The sequence below is a fragment of the Sparus aurata genome, chromosome 11 (assembly GCF_900880675.1).
Source record: "Sparus aurata chromosome 11, fSpaAur1.1, whole genome shotgun sequence".
Lineage (NCBI taxonomy): Eukaryota > Metazoa > Chordata > Actinopteri > Spariformes > Sparidae > Sparus > Sparus aurata.
The window spans coordinates 11850591-11872222 of record NC_044197.1 but is presented as its reverse complement, the minus strand read 5'-3'; the positions used below and the strand labels follow the sequence as shown (position 1 = coordinate 11872222).

At 40.0% G+C, this 21632-nt stretch overlaps 1 protein-coding gene across 5 annotated transcripts in view; it reads left to right on the top strand.

Annotated features, from left to right (window-relative positions):
* The window catches only part of atp8b3 (ATPase phospholipid transporting 8B3), a 38380-nt gene extending 16765 nt beyond the window's left edge, over positions 1-21615 (top strand). The window contains exons 2-31 of one of the 5 annotated variants that reach the window (XM_030433785.1): positions 1793-1924; positions 2038-2078; positions 2321-2395; positions 2665-2729; positions 4164-4255; positions 4376-4489; positions 5831-5929; positions 6506-6567; positions 8128-8200; positions 8489-8559; positions 9247-9338; positions 9458-9616; positions 11012-11100; positions 11190-11383; positions 11490-11698; positions 13081-13112; positions 13376-13532; positions 13892-14080; positions 14216-14328; positions 14921-15088; positions 15363-15474; positions 15596-15671; positions 15754-15877; positions 16980-17166; positions 17311-17534; positions 17626-17709; positions 17824-18048; positions 18681-18819; positions 19078-19208; positions 21106-21615. In XM_030433785.1, coding sequence (XP_030289645.1) covers positions 2705-2729; positions 4164-4255; positions 4376-4489; positions 5831-5929; positions 6506-6567; positions 8128-8200; positions 8489-8559; positions 9247-9338; positions 9458-9616; positions 11012-11100; positions 11190-11383; positions 11490-11698; positions 13081-13112; positions 13376-13532; positions 13892-14080; positions 14216-14328; positions 14921-15088; positions 15363-15474; positions 15596-15671; positions 15754-15877; positions 16980-17166; positions 17311-17534; positions 17626-17709; positions 17824-18048; positions 18681-18819; positions 19078-19208; positions 21106-21315 — 3450 coding nt within the window. In that variant the 5' untranslated portion in view covers positions 1793-1924; positions 2038-2078; positions 2321-2395; positions 2665-2704 and the 3' untranslated portion in view covers positions 21316-21615. Of the gene's footprint in view, positions 1-1792; positions 2079-2320; positions 2396-2664; positions 2730-4163; positions 4256-4375; positions 4490-5830; positions 5930-6505; positions 6568-8127; positions 8201-8488; positions 8560-9246; positions 9339-9457; positions 9617-11011; positions 11101-11189; positions 11384-11489; positions 11699-13080; positions 13113-13375; positions 13533-13891; positions 14081-14215; positions 14329-14920; positions 15089-15362; positions 15475-15595; positions 15672-15753; positions 15878-16979; positions 17167-17310; positions 17535-17625; positions 17710-17823; positions 18049-18680; positions 18820-19077; positions 19209-21105 lie in introns of all 5 variants that reach the window. The other 4 variants (XM_030433783.1, XM_030433782.1, XM_030433781.1 and 1 more) reach the window with 4 other exon arrangements.
* Positions 21616-21632: the final 17 nt, after the last annotated feature.

The window sequence follows — 21632 nt, the reverse complement described above, 5'->3', positions numbered from 1 at the left end:
AGGACTGTGGGTTTGTCCCCCATCTCTTACTTTTGAATAGTGTCACGAGGGGATGTTTTACAGCCAGTATGGACGGAAACAGCAATAAGAGCAACAACTCTTTCAATGTACACATGTGATCATTATTTTAAGAAAAAAAGTTTTTTAAATGTTTCATTTATTTTTCCGTCTTTTTGCTTTAAGATTTCCTTTTTAAGTTCTCATGCTGCTCGTTTCTGCTTTTAACAGTCTTATGAAATTGAACACTTCTCTATTTTGATGAAAGAATTAAATATTTGGTTTAGATATATTATAATATGAATTCTATTTTTGTTTTTAAATTAAGATACTGGCTAGAGATTGTAATATATATATTAGTACTTGGGGAAGCTTGATCCTCCCTTTTGTCGAATTTGCAGCGTAGAAAATTCAACAAAAACCCACAGGCTCAAAGGGACTATTCTCCTGTGTGTTCACAGTTGTGAGGTTTTACAGTCATGATGGGCAACGGTTAAACTGTGGTGGAAAAGCCTGGCCTGTTGACTGTCATTGTTCGTGGAGGCCTGAGAGCACGTATGCCACGCCACCGGCACATCACCCTAACCACTCTGCTGTGCAGCCCAGCTGTAAATACAGATAGGAAAGATTGCCCTAGATATGCACAACCACTCACATACACACACATGTAAGACGTAAGATACAGACACCTTCAGGTGTTGATATGTGGCATTTGTGGGGGCGACCTCACTTTCATAGGGAAGAGAAATGAGACATACAGATATGAAACCACAAAAAGTAAATTTAACTGACAATGAGTGGAATTCAGCAAGCTGCCTTTTGTCAAGACGTGCGATCGCTGTCAACTTTATCTTTTTGACCTTCGTTTGATGGTTAAACTGCAGTGGATGCTGACCTCCACCAGGTGGCATTAGATTCATGAAGAAGGCAGAATGCTTAATTGAAGCGCTCAAATAAATAATGTGTGGCTTGACTTTAGTCTAAAGATGAATATAAAGATTGAAAATGTCAAAAATATATTATTATCTTCATAACCGTGACAGTGTGTATTTTAATCAATTTTGAAGTTTTATTTTGAATGTATACCTGATCTTTTTCAGAACACATGAATGACAAACTGCTGTCAGTTTTAAACTTTTGGTTCAGTATTTTATTTTAGTGTTAAAGTTCACATCTTATCCATTTAACACTAGAAGCAAGGGCACATTTAATTCTTCTTGGGCTTGTTTCACATACAGTACAAATACAACTTTGAATATTATCAAACTAAGTCATATATAGGATAGTTAAATTTGCATGTTTTGAAGCACAGTGTTAAATGGCTCAGGGGGATTTGCTCATTCAAATGACAACCATTCGGCCACTCTTGCTACTTAATATGAACTAGATTGTCGGCAAGACTGACTTCAGTCTAATCATTATTATTATGTATGTATAGAGAGATATTGTTTGGGAAGGAAACGAATCGCTAAATGTGACCTGGTTTGGTGTTGGCCTAAATGCTCCTGCTTTCACTTTGCTGTAAACCAATACTCCCACTGTTGCATGGTGAAAAGCTTCCTTATCGTACCATTACAAATACTTTCTAGGACAGTGAAGTGATTTAGGTTAGTTAAAAAGTGAATTTCACCCATTGGGTATGCCTGGAATCATAATTTGTTGTAGTTTACTTCCATCAACTAAAAAATGTCAGTTTGTACAGTTAATTAGCTACAGAAAATAAGATAAACAGAACAATGATTTGATTTGAACAGTGGCCTTATTGCCCCTCCTCCATTCCTCTTTCCCTCCTCAGGTGAGCTGCTCTGGGAGTACATTCTGATACCGGAGCCTTCACCTGGGAGCAAGAGAAGGGCGTGTCTGGGAACATGTTGCACAGGGATTCGCAGAAAGAGAGGTGGAGGAGGGGTATGGATGGGTGAAACAGGTGAGTGTTAGGAAAAGCAGCTGAAGAATGGTTATGAAAACAACCGTGTGAATCTCTGGCTTTGGGCAGTAGGACTTCATGATTGATGGCTCAGCTATGTCACCTGGCTGCAGGTGCTGTATAGTGCTCGAGACAGTGCTGCCGAACAATTAAGGTAAATGCGTGAGTCATTGTTGTTGCGTGGGTTGTTTATGTGCTTCTGCTCATGATTTATCTAAAAAAAAAAACTATTAACAGCTCTACCAACAGGAATCATTAATAGTGAAATCAGAATGCCCTCACAGTATTGCTCTGTGTTTGTTGACAAATGTGGTGTACGTGCTAATTACTTGGCGACAAGTAAAATATATCATGACAGCCATTTATTACAGCTCTTGTGCTTTTTAATCCTCGCAGGTTTGATGCAGATTGTTAGATCCAAGAAGCCTTGGTCCTCTCTCACCAGGATTGCTCATGCAGCCAGAAGAGTTGGTATGTCTTTCAGAATTTCATCACATGGAAAATGGATTTGCCTAAAATTTACATCACTAACATTTTGTTTATGTAAGCAAGTGGGTATGGTTTATAGAGATGCAGCCGGAAGCAGAGCCTGAGTTGATCAACAGCTGTGATAACTTTGTGTCTGTTTTGCTCTGGTGTCGGTATGCATGGCAATGCGCTGTAATGAGTAACTAGGCTGATAAATGAATCGTTGAGGGGGACCTTTGCAGCTATTTTACTCTGTTGTCTCGTTTGTGTAGCACAACTGCAGTCTACAAACGTTTGAGTCACGGCAGCGTCATGGCCAAGGAGAGTGTTGAATCTGGTACGTCTCTTTCTGTCTCCATCCTGTAATTCTCTCAACTGCTGCTCGCTGTCTCTTCATCTCACGGTGTTTACTGAAATGCTTTCAGAGGCGACTTAAGATGAGCCAACTAATCGGCCGATTTTCGCCTGCTTTCAGCCTGTCTGCAAATAAGATGAGATTCACAGATAGCATCGGTTGATGTTCATCTTTTGTGTAACATCAATTTTGTGCCTACACATTCATGAGCTATTTGCTTGTGACATAACTTTGTAAGGTTATATAAATACTGAAAAATTGTAATGATCAAGTAGGTAGATGTATAGCAAGCTAAAAAGACTTTTGAAGCAAATACTAAAAAAAAGGAAAGTAAACTTTGTCCATTTGAAAGACAGTCATATTAAAGGTTGTCTCATAAATGTCATGATAACATTTTTCTTTTTTAAAAATAGCATAATGAAATGTTGATTGACTTTAAAACAGTTACATTTTTTAAAGATTTCTTGTTTTCCCTAGAATAAAAGAGGGAATAAATAATAGAAATCAAGATAAAGTGAATAAAAATAAACAACAATAAAACATTACTGGCATTGGCTTTGGGCCGATTATTATTTTATACAGGGATACATGATATAGATCTTTTTTTCAGCTGATACTGATAATATTAACCTGCTTCTCACAGCCAATACAGTATGAAAACAAGTTTCTTAACTGTACCTTTCGCAAACCGTAGGCTATTCCACAGCTCCTAATCAGCCTTTTTTGTTAAGACTTTTTCCCTTCTCTTAACCCCTGTGAAACATTTGTCAAATTGCAATTGCGTTGTGATCCTCTTCTTCTTTTTCTTCTCTTACTCGTAGTCTTCTTCTTTGTGTCTTTTTGCGGAACGCAAACCAACTTTAAAGGTATATACCACCACCTACCGTATCGGGGTGTTTAAACGTTGCTCTTGTCAATGAAAGCAATTTGCTTTAATATTATCAGCTCTATTTGATTTCATTATCGGCAGATAATCAGTATTATTAATTTACCAATATATATCATGCAGTTTTAAACATCGGTATAGACCAAGAATTGGTTGGTCAGACGCATGAAATTAAATTAAACATACGATAACATTCATATAACATGAACTATTAGTGTCATATTTGCATAGCAGCCTTCATGTGATCTCGATGGAAATGTTCTCTTTTAGTTGATCGTGTTTCTTTAACAGATGTTATGAGAGTCAGTTTTGCATTCTACAGGCTTTGTATGGCTGATGCAAGAATCCCTTTGAGATATGGTTAACAGCAGTCCCATCCACACGCTGGGATATTGATACACATTCACGACAGCATACACACACACACACACACACATCCATCTGCTGCCTGCTAATGTAAACGATACATTAAATCATTGTGTGTAAATGGTCTCTGAGAGCTAAGACTCAGCTTTACATGTGTCTGACAGGCCTCACATGGGAGGTTAGAGCCAACAGCTGCCACTACCACAAACCCAAACAGAAGAAATCCTTTCTGTGCTTCCGCTGGGGGAGATATGCAGTGAGTCAGCCACACATGCTTCCTTCCCTTCACACCAAACCCAACAACCTATACAGTATGTATATGTATATCTCTCTTGTCCCTTTCTCTCTCACTGTTGCACTTCTTGACGGTCGCCAGGACAATTTGTTGCGCAGCTACAAATACTCCCCCCTGACCTTCCTGCCCCTGACGCTGTTTGAGCAGTTCCAGCGAGTGGCCAATCTCTACTTCCTCCTCATGATGGTGATGCAGGTCAGATGAAGGCTCTACCATTCTCTCTTACTCTGTCTTATCATGCTCTGACTCAAAAAAAATCATTGGTTTTGGTTTGGTTTTGACTTCTTTAACAGGTTCGCCAGTAGTCGCTATTGTGTAATGTTTACGATATCCAAAGAGGCGTAACTGTCTGGATTTTGGGACAACATTTGTTTTTGTTTTTTTGTAATGTGCTGACAGTCTGAAGTCATGGGAATGATGCTGATATGTTCCTGATACTGTGATCTACATATCCAGTTCTTCTAGATTAAATGTACCTTACAGATTTGTGTGTTGTGATCAATGACATCTAGTCTGTTAAGACACAGCTATAAAAGCATTAACCAGCACTAACACTAAGCCCAACTGGCCTAATCGGTGACACCTTTTACATAACATTTTATAAATCGATATGTGCTGAAATTTACTGTAAGTATTTTTGCCTCCATCGCTTGGAAATTTGAGATGCGTTACCCTTTTTTTTTTTTTTTTTTTAGAATATACCTTATGTAAACTCAGTTACCGCTTTAGAAGAATGTCTAAAAAGGGTATACTTGCCACATTGCTATCTTAAAGACAGCACTGACATGATCCAGAATCTTGCTATAATTCCAGTTCTCAGATCACTACTTTGGCAACTAGTTTCTCACAGTTTCAACTTCAAAATGCTATTGCTTGTCCACCACAGACCTCACAGGTCACCTGGTTCAGAATTACTTGCTGGTCCCAGTGTCAAAACTGATCATGGTCAAGCTGCCTTTACCCTCCATGCTTCTCAAATGTGTTTTTTTTTTTTACATTTTATATGCATTTGTTTGATTGTCTTTTATTGTTTAAATTATTTATTTCGCGTCCTTATACCTGTGTAATCTTCAAAGCACTTTGGGTTGCCTTTGAACATGAAAAGTGCTAAAAACAAAAACTAGAATGGTCGCATGCCTCTGCTCAGGCCCAATAGACTCCTGTTGTTCTCACTCATAAATACTAGCCATGTAAATATGCCAGATTTTTTTCCTCCACATCCATGCATTATTCCCTGATAAATTAATTAAAATAATGAAAAAAAGAATGCCCTAGTTCGCAATGTTAAATAAAGTGGGAAAAAATGTCTTGATCCATCCCTTTATACAGATCCACTCCGAAGGGGTCTGTTCTTGGCTTAGGCCCATCCTCCATCCAAGTCATGTGGAAATATGTTCAGTATTTTTTCTGTAATCTTGGTGACAAACCAACAACAAACTATTGTGACTTTTTGAAGCACTTTGTGTATGCATGTATATGCTTTAAATAGCATGTGTGACATTTTCTTGTGTATCCATGCTTGCATGTGATTTTCAGTGTGTCCCTGCCATCTCATCCATACCCTGGTACATCACCATCATACCACTGATCACCGTCCTTTCTGTGCGAGGGCTAAAAGACCTTGCCAACGACATGGTGAGACCACCAGTCACTCCATAGACCCCCCACCTCCAGATATACTTCCGCTCATGAGCTTCATCACAAATATACGACCCGTCTCACGCATGCATTTATGCACCTGACACTTAAGCATGTGCACGCTCTTTTCTCTCCTTCATTGTCCTCATTGACTCATTGTCCTCTCCTCACTGACAGAACCAGTCAACCCAGTAGCATTAATTTTCTCTCCCATCATTAAAGCTTTTCCTTTTAAATGCAAGCGTGATGTTTTGCATGGAGAACTCTCTGGTTAAGTGCATCACTGAGTTACGGTCGTTAACAGCTCTGGGTGAAACGCTTGCTTGACCCCTCTCTATTGACTAATCATTTAGTGGAGGGTGTAAATCTCCCAGCTGGTGTCACTGTCGAGCCCCGTAATGGCGTTTATCCTTTCTCCTTTCTCCTGTTCAACCTTTCACGGCCACCCGCACTCCCTCTCATACGCTCCCCGTCCATCACTCTTTTTCTCCATCCTTGTCACGCTTCTCAAATCTATCTCTTTCTCTTCCCTTGTTCTCTTTTTCGGCTTCTCTTTCTCCATCTCTGTTCCAGGCACGGAGACGCAGTGACGCTCAGATTAACTCCCGACCCTGTGACGTGCTCGTCTCCCAGAGGTGAGGACAAAGAGAGTGGGTTATTCTCTCAGGACTCAGCTCCAGTTCCAGTTTGAAACAGCCCTCTAATGAAGCTCTAATGAAGTGCGAATGAGTGAATCCCTTGATGGTCCCTTTTGTGCATTAAAGAAGGGCGAAAACAGAGCATTTTCCACACGTGTCAGAGGACAAGAAGTATGACCAAGCTCATCTTCTCTTGCCTTCAGAGATACCTTGGGTTCCGTCTGTTTCTGAGACTGTTATCCCCTGCGGACTAACTCATCATTCCAGTTTCATTATCATTTGTGCAGTACCCTCCAGAGAATGGTCACTGTTCTTAAAAATGCAATAAAGAATAATGAAAGTGCATATCATTAAAGTTTAAGACCCACCCAGAAATGTTTTGCTATACTGTAGACTGTTCGTATGATCACATATATGAAGATTAATTTGAAAGTTTACTCATTGTTAAAAAGTACTTCAAAGTAATTTTTTTAGTGTAGGTGGTGAAGCCTAAGTCTGACGCTCTTGACAAACTCCCTCGTGTCCACATCCAACGAATCCACAGAGACCACTAGGTAAACTTGAAATGTTTACTTCAAAAATGCAGGAAAAATACAAAAATAAATTGTCACAAAATGAAATGCAAATCGCATCCTACACATGTAATGAGAGAAATAAATGAAAGTGAGAGTATGGGATCAAGAGCAAGAGGTCAAAAAATTATATGGCTCCACTCTCTGCTTGTCCTGACTGACCACAAATTCATGTTACCTACCAAACACTCGTAACAGAGTGACACATTAAAGGTGCAGTCTGCACAAAACAAAATCAACTATATCCCGTCCACCATAAAAAATACCCCAAATAAACTATAAAGGATGATTTTAACTGTCCATAAATATTGAAATTACCCAAACATGTACATATTCCCTTGCTATAAACAAACCATATGTATAAAACTGTAAATAATGTAAATATTTTTATCCTTATTCTTTCTAATGAACTCTAATGGCTCGTACACTTAGAATGTGTCATACTTGAAAATATAGGTCTGCCCTGTTCTTGTTTATGATGAAAACAAATCACTTCACAGTAGAGATGCATGATAATCTGCCAGTATGATATCTGCCACTTTAAGAGTGAGCATAGTAACATTTTGATTCTATTATAGGAGGTTTAATATTCTCTCTAATTAAATAGGTATAATGTGCATTTGGTATCAGTAATTGTCCAAAATAATTGACCTGCAAAAATATTAAGCATCCCTACTTCACAGCATCTGAAAACAGTGATTACTTAAATGTAGTTGTTGTGTAGTGATCGTTTGTGTAATAAAAGACAAACATATTGGGAAGTTCACGTTCTATATTTTCAATCTGATAGTATATTTTACTTACATTTGGATAACTGATCTCTGCCTCTTCAATATAAAGCCGAGTAAAACATTACTACATAAAAAAACAAAGTGCAAAGTCATTGTGCTTGTATGCATGGTAGCATTGCATATGTGAAATTTCAGCAGATTAAAGCTGTGGATTATTCTGTCTGTGTGATCACTCTCAGTTTGTTCTGTTTCAGTTTCAGTACAGCTCAGTGGAAGGATCTGTTTGTGGGAGATGTACTGCGAATCCACAAAGACCAAGTCATCCCTGTGAGGTTTTGAATTTACACAAGTACTGAAATTAACAGCAATATAGATTGTGTAAAGACCTGTGTGATTAATCTTGTCCTGAATGTAGAATAACATTGCAATCATTTTTTGTTGACCTTTTCTATAGATGAGTACTTTCATAAAGTGAAACATTCCAGCATTGCAGCACACAACAGTAGTAGCTCGAGATATTTGAATAAATGCTCCAAAGCTCTATTTGTATTTCAGGTAACTTTCCACTGAGACATCTCTCTTTTATTTTTCTATTTTCTCTCTCTTTCTTCTCAGGCTGACCTTCTCCTCCTATGCAGTTCAGAGCCTCACAGTCTGTGTTATGTAGAGACAGCGGATATCGATGGGTAAGAAACACAGTCTCATTCTGTTGATAACTCATATAAATGTTTGTTTTGTATTTACTTGATAAATATACTAGTCATGTAGTAGTAGTGGGGCATCACTTAAGCATTATATTAAAATAAGTATCATGTAAGATACATGATATTAAAAACAACTGCAGGAATAGGAAGTTAAGAAGTGTTAGGATGTGATTTACATGTAAAATTGATTTGAGGTCCAAGCTTTGCATGTTGTTCTTTAGCCATGATGGCAAAAAAATGCGGTCCCCTTTAAAGGTCTTAAAACATTTATACAATCTGCAACAGCCAGAGGGTCCCGTCCTGCACATCTGAGGTTTAGTAGTGGCTCATCAAAGGGTAAAAGGGGTACTATACATTTGGGTTCAGATGTTGTAATGCTGGGATCAGAGAAAGAACAGAATCAGTTTGTTTAATGAGGGGTAGGGGTAACAGCACCTTGTGGTTTATTACAGAGTAAAGACCTTTTAATGAAGTTATTTTAGAGACAAAAAGCTCAAATGTATTTCTCCAGACTGCTAAAAATGTGGAAATCCCACTCTGATTCTGAACCGAAGAAATGAATATTGCATAACCAGCTGCACACTGCCTTGACTTCTAATTATGTCTGATGAATGAATCAACTGTTTTAATGTTGATTTAATGTGTAAGTGTGTTCTCGTCTTTACACAGAGAGACTAACCTCAAGTACCGGCAGGCGCTCAGTGCTACTCACAACGAGCTGACCTCTCACCCCTCAGAGGAAGCGCTTGCTGCCTTTGATGGTAAATAAATGTTTTTGAAATGCAAATTCAGCCATGCTCATTTTTACTAAAAAGTAGAGCAAACTTTTAAGAGAACTGAATGCTTGTCGTAAGAGCAAATATAACCTTACATTTTACAGGTGTGGTGCTCTGTGAGGAGCCGAACAATCGCCTGTACACCTTCAGAGGCCAGCTGCACTGGAGAGGAGAATGTCTCCTGCTGGACAACCAGCACATCCTCCTGAGGGGAACAGTCCTACGCAACACACAGTTTGCCTACGGCTTGGCCATCTACACTGGTACATGTAGAAGAATTTATTCAGTTTAGACAAGGGGATATCAACATTGATTTCTGTGGAAATGGCTATGCCTAGGAGATGTTAGTGAGGGGTAGGATGATACAGGTTGTTTTTCTTTATAAAATGGATGCTAGCCACAGTCAAACTAGTCTGTTCAGTTTATAAATGACACTGAGGAAACAGGATGAAGAGAATCCCTCATATGTGACTCAATGTCCAAAAAGATGGACGATAACAGAGGCTGCGACTAATGATTATTTTCATTATTGAGTAATTTGCCCACTACTTTCTCGATTAAGGCTGTGCGATACAGATGAAAAATTGTGATTGTGATTCTTTTGATAAATTTCACAGTTGCAAGAAATATATCAAAAAATGATAAGCGAAATTTCCCAAATCCCAAAGTCATGTCTTCAAACAGTCCAAAACCCCATATTTGCTGTCATGAATGACAATAAAAGCAGAAAATAATTTAATTTTGGAAGCTGAAATGACTGAAACAAATAATCAGTTATCACAAAGTTGCCAATATTTTTCTTCCATTCAAATACTCAATTCATTTACTCAATTTTTCATGTGTATATAAAAGTATTACAAAAATGTTTTGTGTCTACCAATCCTCATTTAACCTTCGACTATGGACTTCACACGTTTCAATGACACATTTTATTATGTGGAATACATTATACTGCTCATTATGGACAGTACTTAACTCTTGCAGCTGTGTCTTAAATGTGGGTCTGTTAACGTCTGGCAGATTATGGGCTCCTCCTTTCTTCTAAGTGATCATTGATCGGATATTACTGGACCAGGCAGAGGTGTCATGGATCTCACTGCTATGACCCTTTCAGTTCTGGTAAAGTAGATCAATAGATCAAATTCTTCCAGAGAGGGGTTTTATACCGTTCATCAGAGACTGTCTATTGGAGTGACCCCCAGTTCAGCCTGCTTTATAACTCCAACCCTCCTGACACACACTTGACACGGTCCACTGTGAATTATCAAGGTTGACATATTGTTGTTGTAGTCAAACTTGGTTGGAATCGGTTTCTGTCCTTGAAAACGCTCTCAGTTTTTTTTTCATGTTTTCTTACACATGCAGCTAAATGTCCCTCAGCAGTCTAAGTAAGAATAAGAAAACATCACTGGAAAACATATTGTGATACTTTATTGATCCCTGCAAGGGAAATTCTCTCTTCCAACTGACCTCTTGACAGTGAGGTCAGACACCCCTGGAACTGGTAGGGATTCAGCATCTTGCTCAAGGGCACATCAGCAGATACTCACTGACATGAGGGCTTGAACTTTCGCCCTCTGGCTGCAGAATGGACTCCCAACTTTGCTCGGCCAGGCCGCCACAGCTACAGCATTTAATAGTTGTCTGTTCTGCACCAGGCACGGACACTAAGATCCTGAGGAACTGTGGGAAGATAAGAGTGAAAACGACTCGGACGGAAAAAGTTTTCAACAAAGTGGTTATGGGGGTGAGTGAGTGAAGGGCGGGGGGATGACAATCCGAACGCATCCTGTGTAGTTATTGTAAATTGTGTGTGTGTATGTTCTGGATCTCTAGATCATCCTGTCCGTGCTGCTGGCTGCTCTGCTCCTTGCCATCGGCAGCGGCGTGTTTTCCAGTTGGGTCATGAGCCACACAGGGGTTCTGACTCCTCTGGTGGTTGGCGGCAACCCCATTTACACGGGGTTCCTCATCTTCTGGAGCTACATCATCCTGCTGAGCCCGGCCATGCCCATAGCTCTCTACATCACGTCAGTTCAGTCAACAACACTGCACCTACCTAAGTAAAGGCCAGAAGGTGGGAATACACCTGTGTTTTTGCACCTGCTGTCATAATGTATGTGTGTGCGTCCACAGGTTCGAGGTGATCCACACAGTCCACAGCAAGTTTATTGGCTGGGATCTGGAGATGTATTGGCCGCAGGCAGACAAACCGGCTCAGGCCAGGAATACTTCACTGAGCGAGGAGCTTGGCCAAGTGGGATACCTGCTGAGTGACAAAACTGGAACGCTTACCCAGAACCGTCTGCTCTACAGACAATGCTGCATAGCTGGAGAAATCTATGGTAAACCATCTCTAATCTGATCTAATCTGGTGAACTAATCTTCAATATCAAAAAGTTACATTTCTCTGTGCTATTTTGATTTGTGATTTTTTTAGAAGAAAGCAATCCAATGCCAGCATCTGACCTCAGTTTGCGCTGGTAGATAGAAATTAACATTCCAACCACTCAAAGACTTTTAAACAACCTCAGCCTCTGCCAAGGCCAACAAATACAATCAAAATTACCTCAGCATTCATTTTCATCACTCCCCATCACTGTGGGGATGATTATTGAGACCTGGTTCCAGTAGGAAACTGGTTCCAAACTGTCTGATTGATTGGAATCGTATGCCTTGGAACTTGTCAATACTTTTTCCTGATGCCAGCGTGTTTTTCTAATGTCAAACTCATGCGTCTACGCCCGTGAAAACTCGTAACAAGAAGGCGTCATGACAGAGAGGAAGGGATGGTTTGAGGTATGTTTTATTTCTACTCTGTTTCTACATTGTATTCAGACTCAGGCATAATAAAACAGTTGTGCTTTTCGATCGAGAATCAAGAGGAAATTGATAAATTATCTGACCGATAAGTAGAATCTCTAAAGGGCATTGTTATCAATAAAATGTTATCAATTCCTGTCCATTTTCAACAGGATGTACATAAAAATAAAGAATGCAGCATGCTCTCAAGATGCATCTTTACAGGACTTTTAGCAGTTTTAACTGTCCCCTGTGTCAGCATTTCAGTAGGTTAACTGTCCTGTAAGAGGCCATTATTAATCAGATGACCTTACATAATTCAGTAGAAAGAGGTGTTTATAAATATAAACAAAAATATAAGATTGCTACATAGAAAATTAGTGATGCCAATTTGTCAATTATCTTACCTGTGTTCACTCAAGAGTGCTTGTTTGACTCTCAATCAGAATGTGTGAAGTTCCGAGACTGTATCCAGTGCAGTAACTTGCTTCCTTAAATATTAATTTATATAACAGGGTTTTATAATTACCAGAGAGCAAAGTTGCCCCACTGGATTAAAGTGGAGCAACGATCCCCCTGGGGAGGCAACCTCACATAAACGTTGGATGAGGCAACAGGAGACACTTAACATGCTCATATCCAACAGCCACCAGTCCATCTACTAAATATTTAACACAGCTCTGCCCACTGAAGACAAACTGTAACTGAAACCTTGTCTGAATCACAGCAACCATATGTCGTATGTCTGAGCCACTTCCTGGTTTAGCCAACATTTACTATTTCTGTCTTTATTTCTGCATTTCTTTCTGCTTGTCTTTCCACAATTCATTCTCTCTGTCAGCATTTCTTTCACTGGCACATGTTTCTCCTCTATTTCACATGCTTTTAAAAGTCACTTATTATAGTAATTTCCCTACTTTCACAGGGGATGCATCAGTCAGGGCAGAGGACGTAGAGGTACCATATAATTTCTCTAAAATCATAATCTTTGAACTGTATTGTCTTCTTTCTTCACCTCCTCCCTGTATATTTCCAACCTAATTCAAAGATATTGTCGTATCTCCCTACAAGGCGCATCTTTTCACGTCCAATGTGCCTGATTTAATGCCCTAATTTCTGCTTCCATCAACATTCAACTCTATTAGCCACAGATGCGACACAGTATAATTTCACGGCACAGTAACATTTGGTGTACCATCTTTTTCCCTTCACATGTGCAGCCTATGGACTTAAGCTGGAATCCCTTCTCACGAGGTGGACTGTTCATGTCGGCTCCCCGCCTGGTGGAGACACTCAGAGGACAGAAGTGTCCACTCAGCATACAGTTCTTCTCAGCGCTGTCTTTATGTCACACTGTCATGGCAGAGTGGAAGGAAGGTAGTGTCTTTGTGTTGCGTTTCTGTAAAAACAACACTGTTAGTCCTCAGGTTATACTTCAGAGAACCCTGGTTTGTTTTTGATGAAAATTCACTATGTGGTTCATGTTTCCACTGTGTTTTTGTCCGATCAATCGACTACAATTAAAGATTATGTAACCTGTATTTTTTCATTTCAGACACTTTTTTTATGTTGCCAAAATTTGAAAGGATAATACATTTTTTAGTCGTTGTTTTCATCCCCGAAATCACCAGTCTGAATCTGATATCTCAACATATAAAGTTACTGAATGACACAATGAACCGTTCCCTTAGGATGACATGTTTACCTCCACTTGCATGTTGACTGCATTTCTCCAGAGGCTCCAGTTTACCAGGCTGCGTCCCCAGATGAGGAAGCCCTTGTTGGTGCAGCCAGGGAGCTGGGCTGGGTCTTTCTTTCCAGGACAAGAGATTTTATCGTTGTCTCTGAGCTGGGTGTTACCCGCCAATATCAGCTGCTGGCCCTGCTGGACTTCACCAGCCAGAGACGACGCATGTCTGTACTGGGTGAGAGTAGCCCTCTAAATACACATCAGCAACATGATTTCGATCTTACCATCTCTTGCAGTCTTTTGCACTCACCTCCTTTTTCTGCACTTATTCTAAGTTCTCTCATGTTTTGTTGTTTGTTTTTTCTTTCAGTGCGGGAGCCAGAGGGTGGGTTAAAGCTATACTGTAAAGGGGCCGACATAGTAATCCTGGAGAGGCTGCAGAAGGACTGTCCATATCAGGAAAGGGTTGAAAAAGCCTTGGAGGTGAACAATTAATGTCTGCTGCCATTTATTCTACTATTAATATTAAACTTTGTTAGTTAGTTTCTGTTTCTTAATGAAGCAGTTTATATTCACACTTGTGTGGAAAATGTATAATTTTAGTCTTAGTGATTTTTCAGGGATGCAGTGATATATCGGATGAACATTGGTATCAGCTGATCTTTGTCTTGTTGACTACTGTCAGCCTGTCAGCAAATCAGATGACACTTAACCAACTGCAGCAACCGATGTTTATCTCTCGTGTCACATAAATTTCTTGCGAGCACTTTCATGAGCTTCTGGCCCACGACATCCCCACCATCAGTTCGCAAGGCTAATATAAAAAAATCTTATTATTAATGACATCACCACCTCTAAGATCACCTCTGTATATCTTTGATTTTTATTACCAATTGTCTCATCAATAGAGTTTTGCAGAAAGGATCTGACCCATGGATATGCTGCTGAGATAGTTGAGGCATGCCATGAGGGTTTAAATCATGTTTTCTTTGTCAATTCTTCACTTTCGCCTGAACAATCACTCAGTAAATAATGTGCAGCCTATCAAATAATGTGTGAACTTCTCTTCCGTCAGTTGTTTGCCCAGGCCTGTCTGAGGACTTTGTGTGTTGCGGTTCGATCGGTTCCTGAGGCATCGTGGGAGCAGTGGAGTAAAACTCTGGCCCAGTCTGCTGCCATGGAGACCTGTGACCGTGAAGCAGTGCTGGAAAAGCTATATGATCAGATGGAAAGAGACCTGCAGGTGTGCTTTTCCTCAATGTCATGTTGATTGTAGGTTATCTTTTTAAAATGCTATAGCTGACAAATGACATAGAATGAGCAACACAGATAATGAAGCCTGTTTTTTTTATTTCTGCCCTTTACTCATTGACAAATGAAATACATTTTTGTATGTTATAATGCTGAACGATGCTCATATCATCTCTTTGTCTCTTTGTTACAGTCATGCTATTATCTTCTAAATCCATTATTTAATAGAAATGCTGTAAACAAAGGTTAACTTCCATGTTTTGTAGCTCCTGGGAGTGACAGCGATAGAGGACCGGCTTCAGGAGGGCGTTCCTGAGACTATTGCTCTGCTTCAACAGGCTGGGATTAAAGTATGGGTACTGACTGGGGACAAAAAAGGTATTGTTACATACGGTAGCAGGAGGTGGGAATGGCGCCATTTTGAGAGTAAACAAAGTCTCACTGTGGTCTCTGTCTTTTCCTCCTCTCTTTCGTTCTCCTTTGCTCTTCCTCAATGTAGAGACTGCAGTGAATATTGGATACTCTTGCAAACTACTGGATCCTGATACCAGATTACTGGAATGGCAGGAGCTGAGGTTAGCAATAATAAAAATACTCAAAGACACACACGCACACACTCATGCCATCTCATTGATCCTTGTGTGTTTGCCCCTACAGACAGATACTCCAATCCCCAGACCCGGGGGTCAGTTTCTCCAAGGCCAGACAGACGGACCTGTGGGTTGTAGACAAGGAGAGGGCTGGAGCAAAGACTGCTGTAGTCCTATCTGGACTTGAGCTGGTAAACACCAGTAGTTTACTCATATAGTTTTTAATGGGTCGAATATATCTGCTGTCATACAGTTGCACATGACTCAGTAAAATGAAACTTTGTGTTGTTAAAGTCAGAGAATGGGATAGGATAGAGGAATTCATAAATGAGAGGCTCCACTACTGTTTCGACGGTAATTTGATGTTGGTCACTTAGTATAATTTTTGTACATTTGAATCAGTTATACCTCAAACCGGCAATTCTTTTTGTTTTTTTTGTTTTTTTGCTTTAATTGATAATTTTTATACTTTCTTTCTTTCACTATGCTGTTTGTCTGCCACTGGGCATGAAATCTCACAGGAAGAAGAGGGCTGGCTGCCGCTATTTCTGTCTACTCTAACATCTCCATTATGGACTAAATGACTGAAGAAAATTAATAAATATCATGTCCTGTTTATTATGGTAAACACTACTGTGAAGAAAACAAAACGAAACCCAGATGTCTTTGTGACAGCAGCACCAACAAAATCTAGTGGATAAGGGGCCACATTAGCATTCATTTGGCGTCATGTTTGTGCCTACAGATAATTGTAAGTCTAATATTCACGCTCCTTGTAGTTCTGTATTTGGTCTCCACCAACTCCTGAGAGGAAATGTCAAGCGTGGTCATCAGAAAGTAGCGAGCCATGTCTGTCTGTAAATAGCAATAGCAAATAGCGTCCAGTGTGTTTATAGATGTTGAAGAGCCGCTGCATCTGACAACACTACTGATGAGAACAGTGAGACCGAACCACACAACAGATTAATGTGTTAAAACACTTGATCTGAGGGAAACTGCAGAGTCCAGTGACAAATGTTTGTGTTTCTGTAACTCCAAGCGAACCCCTTCTTATTTCACAGATACACAGATCTGACCCATTGTCACTATAAACATATTGATAATAACAGCTTTGAAAGATATTGGCAGAGCTAAAATGCCTTAAAGGAACATCTGTGAAATTACAAAGCTGTAAACAGATAAACTAAACATGGAAAGCAAAGGCAAAGTCTCCAATAAAGTTCCACTGAGTGCAAAGGGGCATTTTATTTAAATATAACCTAAACTGAGTTGTCTGATGGTGTCATTCTCCAGGCAGAGTTCGACCAGAGACCAGAATGGGGGTCCACGTTCATGAGACTGGCAGAACAGTGTCAGTCGGTGCTATGCTGTCGTGTAACACCTGGGCAGAAGGCTGACATCGTCACACTGGTCAGAAAGCACACCACCTCAGTCACATTGTCCATCGGGGATGGTGCCAATGATGTTAACATGATCAAGAGTGAGTCAGGTTGAATATAAAGAAGTGTTTTTAGCTCTAAATTATAGAGAAAACCTACTAATCAAAGTACTCTGCTTTCTGTTCTCATGTTTTCACATTTCCTTCTAATATCTCAATCTATGTCTTTTCTTTCCCCGACACCAGCGGCTCATGTTGGTGTGGGGATAGCAGGAGTGGAGGGAGGTCAGGCAGTGCAGAACGCAGACTTCGCATTGTCCCAGTTCAGATTCCTGCAGAGGCTGCTGCTGGTCCACGGGCGCTGGTCCTACAGGCGCATTTCCCTCTTCCTGCGCTACTTCTTGTTCAAGACCTGCAGCTTTGCTCTCGTGCACATATGGTTTGGTTGCTTCAATGGCTTCAGTGCTCAGGTTAGATGTTTATGGATGAAATTAAATGAAATGAGTCTTCATGAACTGACGGAAGAAAACATTTATTCCAACATCCGTATCTGTCTTGCAGTCTCTGTATGAGCCGTGGTTTATCGCTCTCTACACTGTCTTCTACACAGCGACCCCAATTATGCTTGTGGCCTTCTTCGAACAGGTCAGACGGTTTTAGAGACAATGTTCCTATTAACTCAATAGTTATGTTTATATATTTGATCATCAGCACTCCGATATATTGGGTCATAATTCATCCTGCCTCTGGGTGTTGTAGGACGTGAGCGCAGAAAGCAGCCTGAAGTGGCCGGAGCTGTACAAGTGTGGACAGAGACAAGAGCTCTCCAGTCCTCTCATGCTGGCCTTGTCGCTCCTGTATGCCGTCTACACATCGCTTGTTCTATTCTTTATCCCGTTTGGAGTGTTTTACAACACAGCCTTCGACTACCAGACCATGGCAGTCACAGTCGCCATGGCGGCCACGTTCACTGCCATCATCGAGGTCAGAATCACACTTCAAGTGAAGTACAGAAACTTTAAGAGATAAAAGAAAAATAAATAGGAATTTTGGATTATCAAAACATATTTGACCCACTACAGTCTTTACCAGTGTTTGTATATCTGTATTTCTCTGTGTGTCTGTGGACAGATTTTTGTCAGCACATTAATGTCACAACCGTGCAAGATACAGTCACAAACTTGTGCAGGCATACAGTTGAGATCAAAATGAATGGTTCGAAGATAGCCATGGGCCAAGCAATTCTATGCGGTCCTGATCCATACAGTTCTGTTATATTTTATCCAATTTTCCCCTATCTATTTTATTTTGTTCTATTCTACTGTCTTTTCTTTCATCTGGTGCAGGAATGTTTGAATCGAATATTCTCTTATAAGTGTTGTGTTAGTTGTATTTTACTGTTAATTGTTGAAATCCTATTTAGAGATTCATTGATACAGAATTGTGCTGACAAATTCTTCTTGATTTTACGTTAAAGAGAAGATCCAGTCTCAATTAAACAAATAAAAAGTAATTATTTTAATCATCTTATTTTGTGAAGAAAATACATTTGTACTCAACTTTATTGTATATCCAGAAGTGCATATCTCTTGTGATTCTTTCTGTTTGTCTTTCAGGTGGTGTTGGTGACCAAATACTGGACCAAGTTCAATGTAGCAGCCGTGTGTGTCTCTTTTGTGCTTTTCTTCATTTGTACCAGGATCACCCACAGCACCCGCCTGTTTCAGAGATCACCCAGGGACTATGTCTTTATCGGTACACTTCTGCTCATCTCACTGTCAAATGAGTGATGTTGCTCCTGGCTGTGGCTATTTCAACATCTATTACGGCAGGAGCTGCTGGAATTGATTCACATGGAGACAAATAATATCAACACTGTGGACAAAAATATACAACCTAACACTCAAGATGAAATGTCCATTTGAATCCCTATTCATTTTTTCCCTGTTGATCAGCTGATGTGTCATAATTCCTGTAAACAGGTTTGACCGCTTTGTGTTTGTTTTTCATTAGGTGCATCTGATAAGGCCTTCGTCAATCCAGTTGTGTGGCTCACAGCTCTGCTCACTGCCTGGACAGCTGTTTTGCCTTCCTTGACTGCCTACGCTCTCAATGTTATTCTCACTGTCCGTGACAAACAGAAGGTAAGACATCTGCATGACACACACACAGATTATCGGGACAGTAAAAAAGAGAGGTGGAATGTCAATTTACAAAGGGAAGAGTGCAAAACTAAATATTAAAATTTAAACATTTGCCAATCACAATTATTGAAACAACAAAGCACACAACAGGTCAGCTCCTGTACATCAATTTCAACAATTGAAGACTTTTACGGTTTCATAAAATGTCTCCAAACAACCTGCAGCTGTCTCGCGTGGGTGTGCAGAAAAAGTTACGATATATTTTCTGTTATTTTCTCTGTGATACTTCTCTAGTTGTTTGAATCCTACTGGGTTCTGATGGGAAAATGTACTCACTGCTGTTGGCAAATAAAAACAAAAGTAAATGTTTGACATAAGAGCCAACTCAATAAGATGCTGAATTAGGTTGCTATTCTGTTTTATTTTGGAGACTGAGCTCATGCTCCATTCCTCTTATAAAATCTGAGATGAGGTGAGTTGTTTCCCGTTCACCTTCATATATTATTGAGGTTTCACTTCTGAGGTCTCACTTCTCTAGAACTAAAAGCATGAACAGTTGTAACTGTAAATGGCCGGTGACTAAGATCACGTGCAGAAAATATTCCAGTTTTTGCCCGTATTATGAAAATGACATTATGTCTACAAAGCTGTCTATGGCTAATGAAAATGAATACATGCAGCTGTGCACACTCTGATTAATGATCAGCTTCTTTTTGAAAAAGGTCTGAGTTGCAATATTTGTGCTAGAGCCTATCTCATATTATCAGCCAATATCATCCTGTCACGGATATAACAGCATCAGTGTATATGTTATCCGATATTCAGAAATTCCCTTATATTGCTGTTAAACTGTAAAATGTCCTGCCTCAATTACATGTACTTGTCCCAAGAGTTTGATCACCACATTGTTTATCACCCAATATATTGATATCAGAATGTTTTACTCCCTGATATCTATACCAGAATCAGCCACAAAAATCAAGTATCTGTCACGCTCTAATTTGTGCATTATTTAAACTCCAGCTGATATACAAGTATGTCATAATGTTTAATAGGAGGCATGAAATGTGGGCTCATATGTGACCCATATCTGATTTGCTTTTGACAGTGTGAACAGCACAAGTCGCATTGAATCTGACATTTTCTCATCAGATTCAGGCCACATTTAAATGTGGTACTAAATCGGATACGTATCGGATTTTTTTGAATGCGACCACAATCTGAACAGCCAGGTCGCGTTCAATGCGACTTTGACGTCATTCTGACCCGCGCTGCACTGTTTTGTAAATGAATGACAAATAAAGTTGATTGAAAAAAAATGTGCCACAGGCGGGAGCGAGCGGGAGCCCCGAACATATCCTTCGTGATATCACCTGCTCACAAATTTGCCGGCTGCCGCCACACTGTATTTTTAGCATTAAGCCATACAGTCCCACGTTACCTGTTGCCGTTGCCATGTTCGCTTCCGTAAACACTGCTGTGGCGTGATGTCATCAATGATCAACTGCGCATGTGGGTCACTTCAGGAGCGTGAGCTGTTCACACAGCAATCCGTAGACAGGCCGCATTTAAAGAGGTAATGTGAACAGCCAAACAAAAAATCGGATTTGAGCAATAAATCGGAATTGTGCATTAAGACCTGCAGTGTGAATGTAGCCTTAGTCAGGCAACACACTGCGCTGAATGTTAACAGGGGAGAGACTATGTGCCACAAACTGAGTTAAAAACCCCAATTGAGATCCAAAGTCTAATGTTTGCCTGTCCAAAGAACACTGTACCAAATACAATATGCTGTTCACATAACCTGCATTAAATTCTGAATGTTGTCATATTCTTGATAATTGTGGAAAACTGGTGTGCGAGAACATAACGCAACTCTCACCTGGCTGTGATGTAGGTCCACAGTGCGTCCAATCAGCCGATGGAGCTGAGGTCACAGATGAGGAGAGGAACGTCTCTCCGCCGTTCCTCTTACGCCCTCTCTCAGGGAGCCAGGCCTGGGCGCCACATCATATCAGCAACCTCCTTCCGCAGCACAGTGCCGACGGTGGATGAGAAGGTGACTGCAAGTAATAACCTCACAAGGCCTCTCTCTGCCTTCAAATGAAGGACAATAGCGATGCACCAAGCGGAATCTGAATAATGACTGATTTAGGTTTTTATAAGGGAACAAATGTGATCATATAGTTATTATATGCAACTTAGAGTTAAAAAGATGATTCATATCATGTCTGTACTTCAAGTTGAATATATGTATAAAATACATACTGTACATATCTAATTTAAATCGTGTTTAATGTTTTTACATATACAGTGTACCTCAGCAGGAATATATCTGATCTTTGTTGTTCGAGACTGTTGTGGTAAAAAAAAAAAAAAAAAAGAACTAAAAGAAAAAATATTTTTTTATCTGCTGGGGTCACG